Source organism: Aplidium turbinatum, chromosome 9 (genome assembly GCF_918807975.1).
Source record: "Aplidium turbinatum chromosome 9, kaAplTurb1.1, whole genome shotgun sequence".
Lineage (NCBI taxonomy): Eukaryota > Metazoa > Chordata > Ascidiacea > Aplousobranchia > Polyclinidae > Aplidium > Aplidium turbinatum.
This window is the reverse complement of record NC_137480.1, coordinates 19,659,510-19,678,773: the sequence shown is the minus strand read 5'-3', so window position 1 is coordinate 19,678,773 and position 19,264 is coordinate 19,659,510. Positions and strand designations below refer to the sequence as shown.

The 19,264-nt window shown below is 38.5% G+C and overlaps 1 protein-coding gene and 1 pseudogene across 2 annotated transcripts; one reads left to right on the top strand and one right to left on the bottom strand.

The window, feature by feature from the left end:
• Positions 1-278: 278 nt before the first annotated feature.
• LOC145777111 (tRNA endonuclease ANKZF1-like) lies at positions 279-18,847 on the bottom strand. 2 transcript variants are annotated; one of them, XM_082588404.1, is made up of 13 exons: positions 18,547-18,847; positions 7,734-7,910; positions 7,275-7,492; positions 6,469-6,692; positions 6,152-6,287; positions 5,448-5,586; positions 5,113-5,229; positions 4,582-4,772; positions 3,981-4,312; positions 3,387-3,498; positions 2,267-2,446; positions 1,792-1,853; positions 279-1,009 (listed from the first exon to the last, which is right to left on the bottom strand). In XM_082588404.1, exons 1-13 carry the CDS (start codon positions 18,677-18,679, stop codon positions 898-900), a joined length of 2,133 nt encoding a protein of 710 aa, XP_082444530.1. In that variant the 5' UTR covers positions 18,680-18,847; the 3' UTR covers positions 279-897. The 2 variants fall into 2 exon arrangements, with proteins under 2 accessions (XP_082444530.1, XP_082444531.1); XM_082588405.1 differs by having other exon boundaries at positions 7,734-7,904.
• On the top strand, positions 13,775-16,267 carry LOC145777407 (uncharacterized; annotated as a pseudogene).
• Positions 18,848-19,264: the final 417 nt, after the last annotated feature.

Here is a 19,264-nt window from a genome sequence, read left to right as displayed (position 1 = left end):
GAATTTACATAAACATCCTTATTAGCAAACTGGGATATATATGGCGCTGGTTCGACTGTGCGCTTGAGTAACGCATTCTAAGGGCAGCTCTCCACTCAGCGGCACCCAGAAGATGGAATAATTCAAACAAAACAGCTCTTTAGCAAGTGGAAAACTGCACTCTCGTCAGTTTCGGTGACTTGCGACGTTGGTTCAAAGCCTCTACAAGTGTGTGAAACTGCCCGGATTACCTCTTAAAGCAGATTTCTCAGTCCGAGGACGAAGATTCCAACAATCAATTGAACATTTTTGCAATTTAATAACAAATCAAGTTGATAAGCGTACCAACATAAGTACGCTGACACACCGCTACAGCAAATAAATAAAATTGCAACCCTAGTTGAAGACACAAACAATACCCCGTTGACCCTACCTAACCCACAGTATCACCTTTATTATCGTTATTATCATGGACCACCACGCAACTGTGCGTTAATTATATAAAAAATTTCACTAGGCTGCGACTTCTCCAGTTATTTGTTTAACCCTCAGTCAAATTGAAACGTAGAAAAGAATCGCTCGGTTGAAAACAATGGAAGTAATCTCAACAACACTAAACAACAATACGCAGGATTTTCATGTAAATCCCAAAGTAGGTCCTCAGGCTAGGTACTAAAGTTTTGTATAGGAAATCAGCGCATACAAAACTCGGAAACCATTAAATATTGCATAGGGATGACTGGGCAGACATATTCTGGCACTGCTGACAATGAAAAACATTATTTATTGACATTTCGTAATAATCTGTTGCTGTGAGGTAAAAGTAATTCTCAACCAAGTATTCCAAAATTATACGATCTCACTGATTTATTTATTCCGACAAAAATTTCTTTATGCCAGACGCAAAGCTTTGGTCGGTCATTGCTTTTTACTTTTATGTTCTTTTAAACATTTTATGGAACAAAAGTGATACTGAAGATATTCGAAAGGAACTTTGGCGAAAAGGGATTCAGCGCAAGTGCAGCATCTCCTGTGAAAAAAGAAACATTTCCAATGAACACGTGTTCCTAAAGCAGGCAGGCAATAAGTGTAAACAAGCCTGAGTTATTTCACCATCACTCAACACCGGTTTTGAAATCGTCACCAACACGATCATGCGACGAGAAAGATTTCTTTCCTTGAAGCTATTGAGAAATTCCTGGCAGCACTGGGGGGTTTAACATTATGTTTGTCCGTTACTAGATTTTGCAGAAAAAAGTTTGCGTTCAAGAAACGCTGGTTCGACCTCGCATTGTGCAGTTAAACAACGCACTTCAAGGACAGCTCTTCACTCAACGGAATCTAATGGACGGAATAACTTACAGCCAGGCAACTACAAAAGGAAACTTCTAATTTAACAACCTCGGTGAACACCGGCCTTTGTCAGTGGCTTAAAACGTCTTCAAGTATGCGAAACAGGTTTTTATAATAATAATCATGTCTTTTGTGCTCCAACAACATACTAATTGCAATGCAACACAACAAACAAATCAGCAAAGGGGACATAGCATCGAATCAGCTGCTGTCATTATCATAGCATGCCATAGCCGAGACACAGCTGTGTGGTTTAAAGCAGCATCGAACCGACACTCTTTCGACGAATGTTCTCATCACTCGATCACACAGCAGACAACACTAAGCTTGATGACTTTTCAATCCAGATTCCCACAATTAATAAGAACCCATACATACGTTTTTAGCACAACAAAGCATACTCGCTACCAAAGCATCATCTATGTTACAGATAATTTTGCAACCGACATATGCACTCACCGGGCATTTGATGACGCGGCGTGTGGTTGGTTCAACATCCTCCGTTCAACAGCAATCAATCTCTGCAAAACAGTCAATCAACAGAATGACATCACAATGCAACAATACACCGGTTTGCATTCAGAAATTAACAACGGTTGCACCACATGGCGGCTTACAACAACAAATTACAAGTTTTTGGATGACAAAAATAACTACACAAATAACACCGAAGATGAAAGCAGCTATTTTCGAAACGTTCGCTGAACAAAGTGAACATGAATGCCAAATGAACATTTTGGGCCTTTTAATTTTTGATTAAAATTAAGTAATTTTATCAAAAATGGAATTTCCCCGTTTACTGTGCATCAAGCAATTCTAAGCAGTTGGCTGTTGGGTAAAATTTGTCTTCCCGTTTGTAGATGAAGAAAAGTATATCAATAAGTACAGAGTCTGCAGAAAAGCCTTCACACATGTAAAATCGATTGGGGATTACCTTCTCTCTGTCAGAGAGCGCAAGAAAACGCTCCTTCTCTGATTGTTCTTCTTTTTTCTTGTCTTCCTCCTCTTTGAGTCGTTTATCTTTCTCCTTTTTAGCAAGTCTTTGAGCTTTCTTCTTTTCCGCTTGCTTTTTCTTGATCATCTCTTCTTTTTCTTCCGTAAGTGCAGAGGGAACCTACAAAATAAAGACTGATGGGTCAGCGGCCTTGTTACTGCATCCGGTAGAGCTGGATGCGATCCCAGGTCGGATCATACTAAATCACTGAGGCAGAAAGAAGAAGCTGATAAAACCAAGGGTTTCATTTCAGGCTTATGTCAACCTGGGTTGAAAATTTAGATGAATTGAACAGGAAGGCAAGAAAGCCAATCCTCCCCCTCCAATCTTCGAGTCCGCCCTTAAGCACGTCAGTAAGTATTTTGTCGAGACACAGCCGCGTGATTCTGACGGTATCGAACCGACGTCCTTTGGTACGTCGAACAGGTGTTCTCACCATTCAGAATGCAGCCGGGGCAATAACGAATGCACATCGCGGGTGCAGGGACAAAAAAAAAGATAGAAAAGTATAACATTTGACAATAGACTGAGGTATTGTAGAAGAGGCAGATGCATCCTAGGGTTCGCGAACAGCAAGATGTCATAGAAGTCAGATCGTCGTCCACAAACCAAGGTAAATTATGTTCATTTCGGTGCTCCGTTTTTAGCTGACGAAAGAGAGCCCGATTGCGCTATTCGTGGAATACTGGGTTATTTTTATCTTCTGCTAGGTACCGCAAGCAATCCGACACAAAACTGGCCCGCAAGTGGTTAGGGTTTTTGCGAAGTGGCCGGTAAGTTAGAAGAAGTTAGACTGCGCAGATTTAACTGTTCACTGTTAGGAATGTATTCAACAGAAAATTTACAAAACGCTCGACTGAGTTGTTTTTGCCATTCAATTAACGCAACAGAAAGTTTTCGACATTCTAGCTCGTGACGACCAGTCATTAAGTTGTAGCTTGATGGTCGCAAATGCATTTTGGAACATTCTAGAGAGCATCTTACAGTGTCTTTGAAAACTTCCAACACATTAAATCATATTTGCTAGTAAATATAGCGAAAATTTTGTCCACAAACCAACCTGAGCCTTCTTGTAATCATACATGTCTGGTTGCTTGGCCCTGAACCTTCGGTATTCATTTCTAGCTTCCTTACTCGAACATGAAGAATAAGGCAAGAGTGAAGCAAAGTTTCTAAACAAACGCATGTTCAAGTTGGTAAGCAACAAAGTAAACCAAAATTCTTAAACAACCTGGAAAGTCAGGATACAAAACTTTGGAGTTCACTGGAATTGGGTAAGCACCTTCCCAACCAGCAATAGACTCCTCTTTTATACGTCGTTTCTAACGTCTCTGGACGTTGAAACGATGTAAAAAAACAGAAGCTTTTGCTGATTGGGTAGGTGCTGAAAACTTGGACTCAGAAACATTCTGGAACGGCCAATTTGGAGCAAGACAATTGACAGCGGTTCTGTTTTACCCATTGAGCATATAACCAGCGACAAGTCAAACGGAGTCCCCCGGAAATCAAGGGCGAACATTATCATCATTAAAAGCAATTATAACTGATTTCTCAGTAAGAAAAAGATCTAGAATTACGCTTAAGTTAGATTGCTCAGGCAGATGACATTCCACCAAGTATTCAGAATCAGTTAAATTCACCTTCTATAACTTACGCAATGCACGGGTTTGCCCCTGCTTCCAGCAGCCTGAAAATAAGGTCTTTCTTTCCTGCTTTTGACGCAACGTGGAGCAGAGTATTGCCGCAATCGTCAATGTGCATAGATAGAAGTTGCGCTACTACTGCGTTGGCGGACTCTGCGGGTGTTCCTGTTCCATCGCTAACGTCTCGAGTTAAAGCATTACTTTGCTGCCTTGTTAGCTCAAGTAGCATGTCATTAAGGGAACTGATGTTTGAAGTCTTACAGGCAGTGTACAACCGATGCATTATTTCTCTCTCATCGGAAGACAATTGACTCAAGGGACCGCAAGTCTTATCATCATCTTTCTGAAAGCAAAATAAAAATAAGCGTTTTTTCAAACAAACAAGCATTAACTTCCAAGCAAAGAAGTTATAAGACTTAATCACACTGAGATAGTAATTCTCAAGCAAGAAGTTTCAACAAAGTGGAAAATAAATTTATCGCTCAACGTTTGTGTCACCAGGAAAGCCAAAATTGCAGAAAAAAATAAGTCTACCGTTTAAACACGAAAAAAAAACATAGTAGTCAAGTTTGTTAGGCCAGTTCACCAATGAAGTTATCCGTCCCATTTTACCTTGTCGTTAGGTGGTGTATTAACGTCTTCTTCAGATTCCGCTTGAAAAGCGGATAACTTGTCGGCGGCAGCTTTTTGCCTTTTCCGCTGCTTTTTCCGCTTCAGATTCGACAAACACTGAAAGGTTTCCAGCTCCGCAGTGCTGATAGTCTCCTCCGTCGTGATCAGATCAATTTCACGAGGAGAAAGATCTTCAAAAAAAAATTTGGTGCTGGTTGTTATTATAAAAACACATATAATGCGTTCTTAAGAAAGTTTTCAGACATTGCTAAGGCATTCGGAAGCACAAAATTCAACGAGTTTCTACATTAAAAAATAAAGGCAGTCCCATGCTTGATTCAAGTGTAGGGTATAAGATATGGTTTTCATTGTACTATGCCTATTGTACATTGCGAAGCTGAATTTTTTTCACATAACTTGTCAGCAAATACATTTAAATTATAGTGACACGAAAGAGGCTTTCAAAAGCTTATCGTTGGCAATATATAATGTTAATGATAACACATTGCTTAATGCTTACGTGTAGACTACCTGCATCTTGAGGCAATTGCGGAGAAGATCGCTCTTCCGTTTTGACATCTTTTTTTCTTTGTACTTTTGGAGATCCATCCTTCTTTGGTGACAGGATATCAGTCAAAGATACTTTGCCTGTAAAACACACATCGGAAGTGTCAAGCATTCAATCACAGATACAAACAAAAAAACAGCTACAAAAGTTTCTGACAGGCGAGAAAAAGTTAAAGTGCAAGTCTTTTGAAAAGGTGACATAATAAAGAACTTGATGTCAGAAAATAGACTCTTGATGATATTAGTTACGTATCCCGTTGTGACTAGCCCATAATAATCATCTGCACTTTGCTACTTACCATGTATGGTGACAGAATACAATTCCTGATGGATTCTTTTCACTTCATTGAAGGTTGGGCGTCTGGTGATGAATGGCACTGAACGAATTCTTACGTCTTTCTGCTCTAGCAATGGCTCCTTCCCTCCGTAGAAAAGCGACTACGTGTTGAGAATCATTGTTAAAAGATACGCTAAAGTTACAACTGTGTAGCTTGATGGGTATAGCGCTAAATGAAATACGCACAAGTGACATCATACCAAAAATATTTGGTTGAAGTACAATAAATATGATCCGGAAATCAAGAACATGGTGATGCTTTAAAGAAAACGCTTAAAGAAAATATTGTGCAAATATGTAGCGGCGACAGCGGCACTTGGAGGTGGATCCGACACCCTCGGTAACGGGGACATCACCGGATTAAAATTGGCTGCAACCACTACTACATGTTAGGCTTCGTCTGTAGTATTACAAAACTTCATGACGTTGTGCGTTTATTCTTGTAACTACAAATACAATAGAACCGAATTTTTTTGTCATACAAAGGCTCATGCCCTGTGATTGAAGTAGACAGGCAAGCAAGGAAGCCAATGTTTGTGTACAATGTCCGGCATGTCATTAAAGGTCTTGCCAAAACACAACCGTGCGCCCTCGACAGGTGTCAAATCGATGTCCTTTCAAACGCCATGCAGCCAAAAACATAAAAATTTACACCACGAGACTTACTTTTCTATACTGTGGTACTCTTAGAAAAATGTGAGAGCACTTGTCAATGTATTCTTCTTTCCACGATCTAAGTAAGGACTTAATATTCTCCTCCAGAGCTGCCTCGTTGTGTCTTCTCAAGCTGGCACCAGCGGATCTAATCAAGTATACGTCAAGTATACGTTGTACAATGTAACTTTAACATAATAGAACTCATTCTTTTAAAAATCAATTGGTTTACATTGTAAAATTCCTAACTTAATATTTTTCTACATGTAAACTTATTGGAAATAGGAATCAAACTGTCCAGTACTTGATCCCACAAACACCATGCTCACTTGGCTGAGTTTCCTTTAGTTGTGTCATTGACGCTTTGAACTGTGCCACGCTTAGCTCGTACGATGTAGCGATGGAACGTTTTGTGTACAACAACTTTTGAACCATCGAACACCGCGGTGGCAAAGTGGCCAGCGCTTAACAAAAGAACCAACCAAAGTTGCTCGTGCGCTGCTTTCAAGGTTTGCAAAGCGAGATCAGTAATGGAAGCATCAACATCAGAACTCTATATACAAAAGTAAATTATCTATTAACAATCGATTGTTTACTGGTATTGTTTTTATGCATTCTTACAAAAGATAACGCTACAGTACATATCAAAGTTGTAATAAAAAGTTACTTTCTTGACTTATCTTGACTTTCAGGGTGGTCATGAGCATATAAAAGAAATCAGTTTTTTATAGACAGTTCAAATTTAATAAATTTTTACCAGAACAATAATATGCATACTGGTAATATTTAAAATACTACTCACTGAGTAGTGGCTTGTGCCAAAAAGTAAATGTAGATAAAACAAGTCCATTAGTCAAAGCTCAGTCCGAAGTTAGCGACAAAAGAGCACAGTTTATTAAATATGCTTACCAGGGGCACTTCATCGACATGGCTACCAGTAGGCTACTTGAAACTTTGTCCACACCTTAGTAAGTTTTTTTGCTTTTCTTTCAAATAAACATCATACGGTATATATATGTGATGAATAGAAAATCTGCACGCACAATATTATTACTAACAAAAACAGCATGTGAAAAATTTCACTCGCAAACGAAAGTTTTAGTGAGATGAACTTCACATAGTTTCATAACATTACCTGTCGACTGTAAAGAACTTTCTTGTACATAGAAACAGTGTCATCACTGCTATTTTTGAAGTATAACTTTGGCATTCTGTTATCGAACTGGGCATCATGTTGACTAATTTCATCAGATAAATCCAATTTCAAAATTGAGGTTGATGGAGTTTTGTTTTCTTCTATAGTCAAGTAGTTTGTATCTTCCTCACTTTCAGATCCAGATATACTCATAGCATCTAAGAATAAAATTTAAAAACTGTTATTTAAAGCAAAACTGTTCAAATTGTCAAATTTAAATGTCAAATCCTGTCATATGCATAGTTGTACAGTGGACACATCAGGAAACATCTGAGGACCAGATTAAAACAAAACCATAGACTTTTTTAAAGCATGAAGTTTGAACCAAAACATAAACTTCAAAATTACATTGTGCAGCATGAGCACAGTAGCCAACTTTACTTTGTCATAAGCTGATACCTTCAGTGTTGCCAAATTCTTCTTCTGTGATCAAAGGTTTGCCACTTAAACGAAGTTTGATGTTGTACCTGTGCCAGTCGCTTTTGTAATGATTTATTTGATCATCTCTCTCTGGCAGTCCACATTTGCATGTTAAGCACTGTGTTTCTAGTGTAGGTGTTGGTTCCGATTCTAAATCTAGAAGCAATGTTTCATGGTTTAAACTGATAAATATACATTTTTATACATCGAAACGCCATGGTAATACAGTAGAATTCGCCTATAACGGCTTCGTTTATAACGTCAATTCGCCTATTACGTCACATTTCGCTCGGTCCCGGCAGAATTCCTATCTTTTACGTACATTGTAGTTCGGCTACAACAGCATCGCCTATAACAGTGGTTCCCAAACTTTTTTGAGCGCGACCCAAATATGAGTTTGGTGAACATCTCGCGACCCAAGACGCAGAAAATCTGTATAAACAATTTCAGCAGTCTATACTGTTTTTGCAATGTTTGCCTGCTTCTTCTTCTTCTCTCGTTTGACTTGTAGTAGCTTAGATTGGCAATGCCTCATCGTGTAGCCATGATACGGTAGTTGGGTCCGGTTGTCAAATACGGTACCGATGTTTCCACTTGGAGGCCGTAAGATGGGACATTCGTGGAATATGTGTAGCATTGTTTGTTCTACCGCTCCGCAGACACATATCGGCGTATTGTGCAACCCCCACCTAAACAGATTAGCTCCAGTGCAGCCAACGTCACATCTGATCCTGTTCGATGTGACCCATGCCTTTCTTGAGAGGTCTGCTCCAGGAGGGATGGAGAGTGCTGGTATAACTGAAAACTGGGGAGGGATATGTGGCAGCTCGTTCCATTCCTGGGCCCATGTCTCCATGCAGCTGAAGTTCTTATCCACAAGCGGTGTAGCATATCGATGAAATGGTTGATGACAGGCGTTGAAGCCTGACTGGTCCATATCTTTGGGAGTGACTGTGGAGAAGGTGTTGAGGATCGAGTCTTGCATGCAAAGCCAGTTTGTGAGAGGCTTCTTCCCTACGGACATGAGCAGGAGCAATGCCAGCCAAAGTTGGTAGATAAGCAGTAGGTGTGGGGCGGAGACAGCCAGTGATGATGCGCAAGGTGTCGTTAATGCATACATCCATCTTTTTTGTGTTTCTGCTACGGTTCCACACAGCTGTGGCATATTTGGCTGAGCTGTAGACCAAGGCTAGTGCACTTGTACGCAAGGTTGATGCTCGGGCTCCCCATCCTGTTCCTGCAAGGCTTCTCAAGAAGTTATTTCTCGAGGTAACCTTGGCACGGAGTGACTCCATGTGGGGTCTGTAGGTCAACTGCCGGTCAAGTTTTACTCCAAGGTAAGTTGGGTTTGCAGTATAATATGGTAAAGGAATTCCGTTTAGCGAGACAGACATTTGACGCTGGGATTCCCGATTATTTAAATGCCTGCTATAAACAAGACACAGACAACCAGTTGTACAGTGGTGTAGCCTACTGTAGCTCGTCTTGCTCAGAGAGTAAGTAAAAGTGCTGGATTCGTTGTAGAGTCAAACCGGTTTGGCTTCAGTGCCTCTTCTTGGTGCTTAAAAATAGCCTACGCACATTTTTTTGCACATGTCGGATGTCTCTTCTTGTTCTTCTTTGTATTCGTTTGACAACATTTTATAACACAGCCTACGTAGCGGCTTCCCTGCAACCAGGGTCGCAGATAAAAATTAACTTCAAATTAAAAAAATAGTTCAGAAATCTTAAATTGTCAAAGTTCTCAGAGAGTAATCTACGTTTAACGTGATTTGTTGAAGGAAGTGACTTGAATGCCGGTAAAACTGTTGGCCATAATTGATTGATAGAAGAGAAGCCAAATAAAAGTGTAGGATGCAATGATACTGTCGATGTTGGCATTAAAACAACTCAATAGAAGAAAAAAAAGTTTCTTTATAAATTAATTTACAACAGTCCTATTTTGGCAGATTTAGATCGTCTCTGCACGACCCATTTTCTGACCCTTCGCGACCCATGTTTGGGTCGCGACCCATACTTTGGGAACCACTGGCCTATAACGTCAATTCGCATGTAACAGCACCCTTTATTGGTCCCCAGACGTCTTTTGTTCGTTTATAACGTCACTTTAAGCCATCACCCATCACCACGAACGGTCAGTCTTTTAATCCTGTTAGCGCTGCTGCTTGCAAAATGTCTTCCCTTTGTTTTACTACGTCGTTCGCAGCAGGGACTTTAATTAACTGAATTAACTTTTTTCCCGCGTGAAAAACTATCACGTGTAAAAAGCAGCTCTACAGCTGACCTTTAACCAACTCAAAGCAACAGTTGTACGTGCAGTAATGTATAAACTAATGAACTGAATTAACTTTTTTTTCCCGCGTGAAAAACTATTTCTCAAAGCAACAGTTGTACGAATGTACGTGCAGTACTGTATAAACTAGAAGCCGCAGTGTTACACAGTAGCCTACAGTTGTCGAAAGAGATCTCTGAAGCAAAATGCCAAACAAACGAAGACATTTCCCTCTTTGGAAAAAATATGAAATTGTTAGCCGATTCAACAGCGGTAAGGCTACAAGCGTATCAGAGCTTGCAAAAGAATATGAAATTCCGAGGTCATCATTGCAAACAATCTCTTTCTTCAACACCTCTTTCTTTAATCAAAAGACAGTTTTGGAAATAGTTTGCAGTAGTTCGTCTATAACGTCAATTCGGCTATAACGTCAGTTTTTGCAAATCCCCTAGAGGTGCCGTTATAGGCGAATTCTACTGTATTACTTTGAGAATTGAGTCTTGCAAAGCAAACATAATTATAACTTTGTAGTATAACCATGAATAAATCAACTTTTCAGACCAATCACCTATAAGAGGCCACCATCTATTAGCATGTTATAGCAAGTACTTTGCCAGCCAGTGGATCAATGACTGACAAAACAGTAGGTGAGCAGAACAAACGATGCAGAACTTCTAAAATTTACAGGGAATTTGTCAGAAATGGCTTGTTTAAAAGGCTGCGGTAGCAAAATGAAAACAGCCATATGTGGCAGATAAGATGGTGGCAAACAAAATGAGAAAAACATAAAAAGTAAAAAAAAATGCCGCATCATAATGGCTTGTTAAGACATCATGGATAATTGGATATTGACTTTAAACTCTGGCTGTCAATTACATTTATGCATCCAATGTAATACTGAGCTTGCAAGAACACTACTGTAAAATGTAGAGCTACGATACTCAAGAGCTACGATACCGGTAGGTACTGTAACTTAAAACCTATGTAAGCCCCATTTTCTTTTAAAAAATAATATTGATACTTCACGATGAGTTGTTGTTCCTATTCATTATTAGCCTACATTGTAAATTATGATTTAAAACATTTATTCAATTTTCTTCTAAGTTTTTTAGTATAATTTTTATAAATACATAGGCTAACACTTTGGCTGCGCTGCGTAGCCGAGTGGTGAGAACGTCTGCGCGACGCTCGAAAGGGCGTGGGTTTGACACCGCTCCAGAGCACGCGGCAGTGTCTCGGCGAAAGACACTTAATGGCAAGCCAAAATAAGGGGAGCAGTTGACTCGAAGACTATATGTCACTTCGCTGCTTCCTGTCGTCTGTTGTATCGCATCTGTGATCGTAGTGTACTGTATGTTATCGCAATGGGCGCAAATAAAAACACGATTATTATTATAGTCAAGTGGGGTTATTGGGGTAAAAAAAAACACTTACCATCTCACATCTAAAATGAGTAGATATTCACTCAACTTTTTTATTGTCTGTTTAAGTGTTCTTTGGAGATTACTTGGAGGGGTAGACCGGTAGAGGAAAAAGATTGGATTTGACAAAGAAGAGCTATGTTAAATAGAGTAAATATGGCCAGCAAAGGGTGCAAAAAAAGGTTTGGAGGAGTTTATTAAAGGTTTTTGCTAAATTTTAGTGATAGGTAGTATGAATGTTTTAATGTTATATTGTGAGTACTATGTTGTGAGGCTACTAGATGCAACAAAGACTGGGGCCTCCAAATGTTTGTGTAAATTATTAATGAGGTGTTTTTTTTTATCCCCAATAAAATTCGTTGATTTGGGGTAAAAAAAAACAGTGCATTTTATGGAATGTTTTGGCTTTGTATTGGTGTTATGTCAACTGCCAAGCAGTATATCACCAAAAAATACAAAACCAAACTTCTGGATGCATCAGTGCCAATGTATGCACGTGTATTGCACAATCAATTAGTGTTTTCTGGAGTTGGGGGTCCGAGGTTAAGGTTAGTGTTGCGGGTTAGTCGATCAATAGCGCAGATTGAGAGTACAGAGTGATCCATTGATTGATAGTGCACAACACATACAATCATATATACACAAACTGTTGTTTTATTTCCTGTCTGTTGTTTTTAGTTGTATGTTCATTCACAAACTGCTGGTTGATTTTTTAGGATTCACAATCCGCAAAATTTTATCGCCCACTTGCATGTTCAAACCAGAGCTGCAGATAAAATTCAGGATGGCGTGCATAAGTATACTAGACACAATTTTTTGTCTTGCTGCTGTTTTTATTACAGTAATGAGACTTTGCGATTTCACAATGTGTATTTTAATAAAAAGTGCATACAAAAATTGTGGGCAAAATCGTTTACATCATCATCATGACCCATCCGGTCAGTTTCGAGTATGGGTTCATCATCTCTCACAGTCCTTGATATATGAGTTACACAAAGCTTCTTTCCTCTGGTGGAGAATCATTTACATTGCATCATCATAATCCATCGTCGGCTTGTTCCCCACTAGTGGGGGTGGCCGATTGTTTCCGCGCAGCAATTGTTTTAATCCCTTTTCTCCATTTCACCCTGTCCCTTGCATCTTCCTCCTTCAGTCCAACTTTTTTAAATTCATTCTTCACTTGTTGTTTCCACGTTCTTCTTGGACGACCGCGTTTCCTCTTCCCATCCACCTTTAGATCTAGTGCCTTTCTAAGAAAACTTCCTTCCTCCCTCCTTATCACATGTCCATACCATCTTACTCCATTTGCCCTTGCCAGTTGGTCTATGGTCTCTCTCATCTCTAGCATATCCAACAATTCTTCAGTCCTTTTTTCCCTTCTCGTTTTCACCCCACACATTGCTCTCACCATTGACCTTTCCGTTCTTCTCAGGATTGCCAGTTCACTCTCTCTCAATATCTATGTCTCGCTACCATATAGCATTGCAGGCCGCACACAGCTCCGATATACTTTCCCTTTCATCCTTAGTGAGAATTTTCTGCCATACAACATTTCCCCACATTCCCTGAACTTTGCCCAGCCCAATCTTGCCCTTGTTGCCACCGCTGCTTCACATCCGGGTCATTCTCTGTCAAGTGATCCAGGCCATTTAACCCAATCTCTCAGATGTTCCTGAAATTTTGTGTGCTTGTAGAGTAAACAACGCTGATTCCAACACAATTTTTTTTTTGAAATTAGTCAAGAAATGACGAAGTTACGGACTTTCAAAATTTAGTGGTTTTGTAACTACTGAAGCGGAACGTACATTATTTTTTATGAACATTAATGCAAAATATGGAATATCTTTCTTGTATTAAGTGGTGTTGTCATGAAACTTGGCATAATAATGCTCCAAGTTATGTTTAAGAGGTTTTCAGCCGTTTTGACACTTTTAATCTTCGAATGGGTTAATTACGGGGGTCTCAGTCCAGGGGTGAGAGTGTGTGCATTCATGCGTAACACTAACTTTGAAAGCATATAGCATCCAGTGCATAGCAGCTAGAAAGTTGAGTAATGGCTCAAATGAAAGGTCTTGTTACGGAGTTGCTTTGTTTTAAATGTTGCCATGACTTATTTCTTTGTTTTCAAGCTATGATGAATTGAAATAAAAAAATATTTTTGCAGATTTTTCTTAAAAAGTGTATGTAACCTATTGATTGTAAGAGTACTCTAGCTGTAAAATAACTTAAACTACACACTGAAGATGGAGACTTGTAGTGTTGGTGCCCTACTAAACACAGAATGTCACAAGAAGTCATATGCTACACAAAAGCAGGGTGTATTAGCTATGGACGATTTGCCTATCGATGAGAGAGAGCTACTGAATATTCGTGTTGCAGCAGAAACAGGATCGGAATGTTTTCTGCGTTGTATTTGTATTTTCCACAAGTACAGCTATCTTGACCGTTATTCAGCTCTAAAAACAAAATGTTGTGATCCATTTCACATTCACAGAAAACCTATCAAGAATAAAAGTTTGCGTCCTATATCTTTGGAATTTTATTATGCCATCAAATCTCGACTCAGTCATTTGAATGTTGCTCCAGGAAATAAAATATGCATCAATTGCAAAGCAAAGATTCTAGAAGCCATAGAGCAAACTGCCGAGAACACATTCAATGAAGTTTCCAGTTCCACTGATAGCGAAATCGATGAAATCAAATGCAGCGTAAATTCTAATGAATCATTTAACAATATCAATGAAACTTTGCAACAAATTGGAGAGTCACCAATCAAATTACACAGTATTCCTTCAGCTAGTAAAGTAAAATATGGCAAGAGAAAACTAGACCTAATTAATCATTCATTTCGTGCAAAAATATCTAATGCGCTAAATTTTGATGATGCAAAACTGCAGGAGGAATGTGACAGCACCAAGAACAACGATAATGAAAACAAAAATAAATCATTTGAAGATATGATTTTTAAAATGAAACAAAAAATTAACAGTGATTGCACTAGAGCTCAAAAAATTCAAGTTCTAACAATGGCACCTAGTAACTGGTCTAGAAAGAAGATTGCAGAAGAGTTTTCTGTTAGCGAACGAATGGTTAGGATAGCTTGTTCGCTTGAAAAATCCAGCGGTATTTGTTCATTGCCATTGCCTCGCAAAGGAAAATCTCTTTCAGAAGATATTGTTGAAAAAGTAAAGCAGTTTTATCAGAATAATGAAAATACCAGAGTGATGCCTGGGATGAAGGATCGCATTAGCATAAGAAAGAACCAATACGAACAAAAGAGGTTACTACTGTGCACGTTAAAAGAGCTTTATGTAGCATTTAAAGACCAAAACCCAGAAACGAATATTGGATTTTCAACATTTTGTACTCTGAGGCCAAAATGGTGTGTCGGTGCTGGAGCATCAGGGACACATTCTGTCTGTGTATGTACTATACACCAGAACGTTGCCCTTTTGTTGCATTCTGCTCAAATCGAAGAAACATACAAAGAGCTAATTGGACTTGCAGTTTGTAACGTGAACAATAAAGAATGTATGCTACAACGATGTGACCAATGCCCTGGTGTGGAAGTAATTCGACAACTTGTCAGCAACAAATTTGAAGGCACACATGAAGAAATTTCTTTTAAACAATGGACTACTGTCGATCGAACTGAACTAACATCACAACAGTTACCAGTTACAGAATTTATTGAATTACTTATTTCTAAAATTTTGAAACTAATACCACACCACTTCATTTGTCATGCACAGTCTTCCTATTTAAAACAGAAAAAAGAATTACTTGATAGAAGCACAGCTATTGTTTTAATGGACTTCGCTGAAAACTATGCATTTCATGTCCAAGATGAAGCCCAGGGTTTCCACTGGACTCATCAAACATGCACTGTACACCCTGTCGTATGTTACTACAAAACTGATGATAATGAATGGAAACATACGAGTATCTGCTTTCTTTCTGAAGAATTACAACATGATGTTGTGATGGTTTACCTAATTCAGAAGAAAACGATTGAATTTCTGAGAATAAAGATCCAAAATCTCCAAAGTGTAGAATACTTTACTGATGGGTGTGCAGCACAATATAAAAACAAAAAATCTTTTTCTAACCTCTGCCAACATGAAAATGATTTTGGTGTTAAAGCAGCTTGGTCTTTTTTTGCCACCAGCCATGGTAAATCACCTTGTGATGGCATTGGTGGCACCGTTAAACGTAGTACTGCAATGGAGAGTCTTAGAAGACCATTAAGCGATCAGATCACTAATATTACTGCTATGATCACACATTGCACAGAAAAATTGCCAAATATCTCATTTTTTCAACTTTCTAAACAAGAATTAGATAATTTTAAAATACAACTTAATGATCGATTTATTCACGCTACGACCATCAAAGGAACTCGTGGATTCCACTACTTCAAGCCACTCAACTCTGGGAGATTAGGGATGAAAAGAGTAAGCAGTGATGCACAATTTGCTTTGGTGACAACATCACAATCAGATTCAACTATATCTTCACCACTGCAAATAGCGGAAGGTCAATTTGTTTGCATTGTGTATGACCAAAAATGGTACATTGGTGTTGTGAAAAAAGTTGATGGAATAAACGATGACACCTAAGTTGAGTGCATGCACCCAAATGGTCCTTCTCGATCATTTCATTGGCCACAACATGAAGATGTTTGCTGGGTTCCCTTCCAGCATGTTCTGTGCATGATTGATGTTCCCACGCTTGCTACCACTCGAGGGCAATATCACCTTTCAGCTGGATGCAAAGAAAAATTACACACAAAATGGTTGTCTTTCCAAAATAAATCATGATGTCAAGGCTTAATTAACATTACTTTTCTGTAAGTACAAATGACAATGTAGCTGTGTAGTCTATATAAAGCACAATTTGAAACAGTGCTGAGTGTGAGCAGAAACTCTTTTTCCTTTGATGAAAGTGTACAATTTTGTGTGCTTGCTGTATTTACGCTGACTGTTTAGTGCTGGGTAGGATATACGGATGCATGTTGAATTATTAGATAACATTCTTCCTTTTTAAAGATCTTCGGGGATTATACTGTCACATCAAATGTACAGAAATATGAATTTTTTGCACGGTTGATAAAAGGAGTGAGATATTGAGTCTGTAAAACACTTTTGTTATGTAATGGACATTTCGGAGCTGGTATACAAGTCCCCCCCCCCCCCCTTGGCAACTCATGACAAAGAGGAATTGACCAAAACATGTGGATTGAAGTGTGTGAACAGTAAAGCAAAGGTATGAAAGTAGTTTCACCCTATATGTTTGGTGGAGTCATGTCTTTGTCATGAGTTTCCAAGGGGGGGGGGGGGGGGGGGACTTGTACACCAGCTCCGACATTTCACCCATTTTTTTGAATAAGGAAAAATAAGTCATGGAGATATTTTAACATTGTATTCTTCTCATCAAGGCGAATCAAATGAGGTATCATGTGACAAGATAGCTGCTATGCACCAGAATATACAGGGGTTTGAATTTTGCGTTACGCATGACTGATCACAAAAATTGGTTTTAACTAACCCCTTTGAAATTGTGAAAAGCAAAAAGTAAGATCAGTTTTATATGATAATATTATGACACATCATCATCATCATCCGTTCAGTCGTTTACGACTCTCGGTCACTCTATACGTTATCTTTCTCCACATCTCTCGATCCCACGCAGCCTCCTTCAATTCATGTACTCCCATGCCACTGTCATTTACAATCGTGTCAAGCCATCTTGTTTTCGGGCACCCCCTTCCTCTTCCTCCACTATACTATACTAAATCACTTTTAGAAAGAAAAATGCTTCTCTAACTACTATAATGGTAATATATTTTTCAAAGTTATATTCATAATGATTTTTATGTGTTTTTTGTTGCCAATTACCTGCAAAAAGTGGGAAATTTCAACGACCCGTAACTTCGTACTCCATAGACCAATTTTCAAAAAAATTACATTTTTGGAATCAGCATAAAAAGTTCTACAACTGTACCAAATTTCAGGAAAATCTGAGAGGTTGGGTTAACTTTTGCCATTTTCCTGGTACAGTACACTAAGAATGCCCCATCCACCACTTCCATTTATCCGATCACCCAGATAACAGAAGTCTGTCACTGTTTCGATGCCATGGCAGAACTCATCATCATGGCCTTCCACTTCATTCCTTCCTTTACTGCATTTCCCACAAACAAAACACTTCGCCAATCTTGTTGCGGCTCTCTTGACATTAGCACATCTTGCATGTACCCACTTTCCACATTCCTTGCATTGCATTGAATTTCTCATCACTCTCTTGTCACATATTCCACAGGGATCTACTTTGCTCCACTCACCATCACTTTTGTTTTTTCAAGATTTATATGCATATGCGTATGAAATCAATAGCAAAACGTATGTACAATATTATAATAATAAAGAAAAAAAAGCTGCTATACTAACAGGTGTTTTTTTTTACCCCATGAAAAATTTTTTTTACCACAAAGCTGGGGTAAAATAAATTCAGGTATTTTGGGCATAATTTCCAAACCAGTTAATGGATTTAAAAAATTTCATTGTGGGATGGTAGACATACATGGTCTGCATATTGTAACCAACTTTAGTGGTCATACTTGATAAGCTAAAAAATCTAGGAAAACCTTTCTGAAAAAAATTTTTTTTTACCCCACTTGACTACCGTATACTTTGTATAACTTCTAATAAAGTAAAAGCTGACTTTGTGACTTAACAAGAAATTTTTCTTTTTTTCCGCCACTATAACTTAGTTGGTTAAGCATCTGATGTTTCGAACAAAGAAACTACAACATCGAATACATACGATAGGCTACACAGACAGTACCGGTAACACTTCAACAATAGAAAACTTTACTCTGTCAAACTCAGTGACTGGGCCTGTGTCCGAGGTTCAAATCCTTTACAAGTATGCAAAACAACAAGAGTTAAGTTCTCAAGAAAGCTTTTTCAGTCCAAGGATGAAGAAGAAATCAATCAAGTAAAATGTTGACAGTGAAACTTGAAAAAAAAGATCATTAATTAATTTGGATTGTAATGGCCAAGTTCATGGACATAGTAACACTAGATGTTAATCTTACCTTTAGGTTCATTTACTGGTGACAAAGATAGAGCGTGCTCTTCACTTTTTTTAGCAAGCTTAAAACCAGCCAGTATTTTTGATAGGCGTTCAATTTCATGAAGAGACACTTTTTCAGCATGAACGATAGACATGGTTGATGGATAAAAATTGAAAAGTATCTTCAGTCAAAATGGAACTAAAAATTTAACTATTCTTCTTAAACTTTTATTGCTGAGCTTTTGAAGTTTAACCATTGAATTGAATTTGCATTTCAAACATATATAGCCTATTGCACAATTAGAAACAACAAAACTCTATTTGTCATTTTGTCTTGACTGGCTCCAGTGTTGCCAGATTATTTTACCAGTTGTTAATAAAATACATTAAATTTTTATTTCTTACAAATAAAGTTATAAAAAGGAAAAAGGGGGCATTTTGTTAATGATGCATTAAGCATACCATACCACTTCTAAAAAATAGCAAAAATGTGTTGAAGAAACACAAATTTTTGTTACCGAAGTAAAACCATTGTTATAGAACACCGCTAGATTCAACAATTTTATCTCCTTATAGTATCCCTGAGTGTTAGATCTCCTATGCCGGTGTTTTGAATTTTTCATGCTCGAAATTTAGACCTCCTGACTAAGGCCATGTTTGGGATGTTTTATGTGTGGATGCTGGATCACTAAATCTCATGTTAATCACAGATATCTTGAATCTTTTATGCCCAGGTGTCA

Bases quoted from the DNA above. Each gene is read 5' to 3' on its own strand.
- LOC145777111 (XM_082588404.1), bottom strand. From the start codon at position 18,679: ATGTCTATCGTTCATGCTGAAAAAGTGTCTCTTCATGAAATTGAACGC. The intron at 7,493-7,733 runs GTATCAGCTTAT...TTTTATTCTTAG, and splicing joins AGAATTTGGCAACACTGAAG to ATGCTATGAGTATATCTGGA. The intron at 5,587-6,151 runs GTAAGTCTCGTG...CTCAACACGTAG, and splicing joins GAGTACCACAGTATAGAAAA to TCGCTTTTCTACGGAGGGAA.